The 5,030-nt window shown below is 36.5% G+C and overlaps 1 protein-coding gene across 1 annotated transcript; it reads right to left on the reverse strand.

The window, feature by feature from the left end:
- Positions 1-342: 342 nt before the first annotated feature.
- LOC125650563 (uncharacterized) lies at positions 343-3,720 on the reverse strand. The gene is made up of 4 exons (XM_048878957.2): positions 3,365-3,720; positions 1,700-1,901; positions 1,370-1,573; positions 343-1,215 (listed from the first exon to the last, which is right to left on the reverse strand). Exons 1-4 carry the CDS (start codon positions 3,529-3,531, stop codon positions 439-441), a joined length of 1,350 nt encoding a protein of 449 aa, XP_048734914.2. The 5' UTR covers positions 3,532-3,720; the 3' UTR covers positions 343-438.
- Positions 3,721-5,030: the final 1,310 nt, after the last annotated feature.

Genomic DNA, 5,030 nt, shown 5'->3' on the forward strand with positions numbered 1-5,030 from the left:
GCAAATAATTACAAACCAAAAACAACTTTTTGAGCAAAATTTATAATTTGCCTTGACACCCCCCATCCCAAAATAACTTAAAATTGAATACCTCATGAAACTGTTTAGTTTGTAGTGATGACTGCAAGCAAGTTGCATTGAATTGAGTCAATGGGGGAGTGGGTGTCTTAGATTTTTTGACGAAAGAAAGATGTCAAGGATATTTAGATTACTGAAAAATTAATGGAATACACTTTGGAAGTATTATACTAAATTACTAATACTGTATCCATTATTTACAGTACTGACACCATTGAGAGCCCCCAGAACTTCACTAGAACAGTAGTCAAGCACAACACAATCAGACTGTTAATGAGAATTTATCACATTGGCTAACGAATCTCAATCAATGTATTGTTACGCAGAAATTGATAATTTAATACCGAATCACAACTAAAATTAAATGTAACTTTTCTTCGGGTACATATTGCTTGGGTTACTGTTGTTAGTCCTTAGAGCGTTCCCCTTACTAGTCCCTGGGAATGGCGATTTGGCTTGTGTCTTGGCCATACCATTTGATGAGCATGGAATTCGAGTACTGTTTTCTTGAGAGGAGAAAATGTGGCGATATTCTGGGAAACGTGCCCCGTCTGTAGAGAGTGTTCGAGAATACTCCCTGTTGGATGGAGCATGCGCACTCGGAGAATGAGGAATTACTTTCTGTCTGTGTTCTCCATGTGATGAAGACGAAGGTACGCAGTTCCTTGCCGACACTCTAGGGATCTCGTCCGACCCTGCTGCAGTGTGTCTTATCGGAGGAACATCTGGAGTGCCTGTGTGACAGTACTGAGAGTTACTGAAGGGACGTGTTACACACTGCAAGGGAGTGCCTGTGTGACAGTACTGAGAGTTACTGTAGGGACGTGTTACACACTGCAAGGCTGGTTTTTCCAACGTTATCTTTTGTACTGAAACGATAGAGTCCATGAAATGCTTGTCAATAGTATTATTCTCCTCTTGGCCCCCCGTTTTAACTTTGATTTCTATGCTGCTGATCTTCATTCCCATATGCGACCCCTGGCTCGTTATACCCGTTGTATCTTTGGACTGAAAACTCATTTCTGAAGACCTTTCTTTGCAACCAGAGCCTTCGGTAGGTGGGCTACACTTTAGTTTTACTTCCTGGTTGAATTCTTTCCATTCTCGCCATTTCTTTATGTTTAATCGTACACATATCTGTTAAAATCAACTAGTAAAATGTATTTGTGGAAAGATAGATTCTTGATGAAAAAAACCCAAACATTTTTAATGTATCCAACCGATATTGGGAAAACAATTTGATTCATAACCACAATGTGTTTACTTGTTTTTCTCTAAAAATGATACCCACCACAAACCAAACGGAAAACAAAGCAGACAGGAGGGTGGCTAGAATTACAATGCCAATGAATTCAGCTCGGAATGGGCGGAAAAGGGAAGCACCGTAGATACACATAGATACTACCGATAGCGTGATGGGCAGCAGCAGACAGATGCATACTATGTCGAAAATAAGGCGACATCTGTCCTCCCTCGTTCCCGAGTTAGCCAGGTACTGAAAAGATAAACCGGGGAGTTCCATTACTACACACGGCTATATTTGTAATAACATGTCATTGAAATATTACACACGGTATTATATAATATTTTATTTAGTGCGCGACACAATTTATAATTTTACCACATAAAACGGTTTTGGCTTTCTTTCCATGACAAAGTTGAAGTGACATAGCTCGCACTGGGTCTTGTTAGAGGACCCCAGCCACCTCTGAAGACAGGACACGTGCATCTGACCGATGGACCCTGAACAGTGGCACAGGGACATGAGTTGTTCTGTGTTCGACATGCTGTGACATATCCTACACACGGGTTCGCTAGCACAACTACAAAAATAAAAAGATTAGTGTAATTATAACGATACAGAGTGACAACAAAATATTAGTGTGATTATAATGATATAGAGTTGATGTATTATATAGTTACAACAAGAAGTTGATGTATTATATTGATACAGAGTACCATTCTCAGAATGACAATGAAACTTGAAAAAGTTGGTAAATAGGAATGGTTAATAAATGATGATACAGAATTTCAAGCTCCGTGTGCTATCCACAGTGGAATTGAGAGTATTCTTATCCAGCCAAGTGTGTATGTGTGTGTGTGTATTATATATATATATATATATATATATATATATATTATGTGTTATAAATTTATGGCTGGATCAGCAGAAAAGTATATATATATATATATATACATATATATATATATATGTATAATATATATGTAAATTTATGGCTGGATCAGCAGAAAAGTGATTTATGTAACTAGTGCAACGTTATCCCTTAAGACTTGCACCAGGCTCCTGTGTTTTTGTTTGTATGGGGGGAGGGGGGGGGGGGTGCGTGTGCGCATATTTCATTGGTGGATCCGAAGTTTCCAGCCAGATGCATTTCATGCAGAAGCTTTTGTAGGCTGGGTGTTTGTCTTAGAACTTAATACGAAGTTTCAGCATAATGCCAATGTTAACAATATACTACGCAACAGGGCTTGAAACTAACTTTTTATGTCACTAGTCCAGGCGGACTGATAGGGTATAATTTCAACCGATTCGCAGAAAAATTTACCAGTCCACGAGAGTTTTTCAGAAATAATTAAACATTTCGTTCATATTATCAAAATGAAATAACAGAATTTACTCTGATATGCCTCAGGCAATATTGTAACACATATGTGAGATTTATATTTACTAATCTGGTTCGTCTGATATCTACAGAGGAATGCCAAATGTGTGCTCATAACATTCCATAAGTATGTTTTCCAAAAAGATGTTTTAGAAAATTTACCAGTCCCATCGGACTGACTAAAACAAATGTCAGACAGTCCGCCAGATTTTTTAACAAGTCACGGACTGACGGACAAATATGTTAATTTCGAGCCCAGGGCAATAACAGAATGAAAGATCAAAGCTGGTCGAGATGATTTAAAGTTGTAAGTTGAGATTGAGTTATAGTGGATGCAGGCTGGCGGGGACGACTATGGATTTGATCGTTGTCAGTTTCAACACAGTCACCAGTGATCAGAACTTTATACCGCTATTACACCGATAGCTACATGTATGTTAACAGGATGTGCAGCATAGAGATATTCATTCACTATATAAAGATGTCATACATAAATACGTGTATTTCGGACGGATCTATTAAAATTCATTTTAATAAGCTTAATGTTAGAATCCCTTAATCAAAGATTGGCGTGCTATGCTAGGCTTACAGTATGTATTAACCATTTACATGGAGTCGAACTTTAATTCCCACTTCTTTTGTGTACAAATGACAATCATTACCTGTGTAGACTGTTGACCTGTGTGCTTGTATTGGATGTTTGTTGTTGAAGACTGTTACCAACATTTATCGGAAGGAGTGACTTTTCAGAAAGTTTTCTCACTATCTGTGACTCCGATTCCTGAATGAGGCATGGGTCGCTTTGTCCTTGATAATTTGTCGAAGTCATTTGATTTGATCAACAACGATTTTCCGTGACACCAGAAGACCTCTGCACTCCCTAAGGGCTAGCGACAATGACAGCAAGATTAATTACATGGAAATTTTGTGATATAGAGTCTTTTGGATAATTCACGCAATGCTTTCATCGAATGTTTTGAAATCGTCTGCCTGTTGCATGCAAGCGGAACTTACTCAGGATGTAAGTTATAGATACTAAATCAAAACTTCTTCCGGATGACGTGATGTAACCCGAATATATGAACGAACATGCCGGGTATTCGGGTAGGCACGCCATATTCCTTTATAACGATATCTTATATATAATTTGTTCCGTGGGGATCCGGGTTAGAATAGGTCCTCAGTACCCCCTTGCTTGTCGTAAGAGGCGACTAAATGGAGTGGTCCTTCGGATGAAACTGCAAAAACCGAGGTCCCGTGTCACAGCAGATGTGACGCGATAAAGATCCCTCCCTGCTCAAAGCTTAGGCCTAAATTGTGCAGCCCTTCACCGGCAATGGTGAAGTCTCCAAATGAGTGAAATATTCTCGAGCGGGACGTTAAACAATATACAATCGATCAATCTTACATAATTTATGAGATGTCTTCCATTTTGAACTCCAATAGATTTTTTAAAATATCTCCGTCACAATTTACAGTTTATGTCGCTCATAAGATTTATAAGATATCTTTTATATTGAAAAAAAAAATCTAATAAAGTTTCTGAGATATCTTATAAGAAATAGAAAATATCTTGTAGATTTAATTCTATAAGATATCTTATATATGTTTTATAAGATATCTCATAAACTTTAAAAGATATTTGATATATTTTTATAAGATATCTCATAAATGATTTTTATAAGATATATCATAAACTTTATAGGATATCTTATAACTTTTATGAAATATCCTATAAAAAGAAGTTTATAAGATATATTTTATAAGATATCTCATAAACTTTATTCGATATCTTGTATATCAAACATACTAAAAAAGAATCATTTGACAAACAGATTTACACATATACAGCTTGAACACCTCATAACGGTAGTAAATAACGATGAAATATTGACATTTCCCCCACGATACAACTATAGACCTGTACGAATTTTGTTATTCTTCAAATTCCACTAAAGAGCGAAAACGCTTTGGAATAGACATGAAATCTTCGACTGAATTCTCACTCTCTCTTACTCTCAATATATATAGAATAAAGTAATATATAATCCAAATAGAAAGAGTTGATATCACACATTCAAAGTAATTCAATAAAAAGCAGGAAAATATGCAGTTCCAAAATATATTTAAATCACTAGCGCTTTCTGGATTTTAACATCCATCCTCAGGTGAATACAACGATTGAATACCGGTCAATTTTTGTATTCACCTGAGGATGGATGTTAAAATCCAGAAAGCGCTAGTGATTTAAATATATTTTGGAACTGCATATTTTCCTGCCTTTTTATTGAATTATATATATATTTATCACTCAATACAACAGTGTAT

The sequence above is a fragment of the Ostrea edulis genome, chromosome 5 (genome assembly GCF_947568905.1).
Source record: "Ostrea edulis chromosome 5, xbOstEdul1.1, whole genome shotgun sequence".
Taxonomy (NCBI): domain Eukaryota; kingdom Metazoa; phylum Mollusca; class Bivalvia; order Ostreida; family Ostreidae; genus Ostrea; species Ostrea edulis.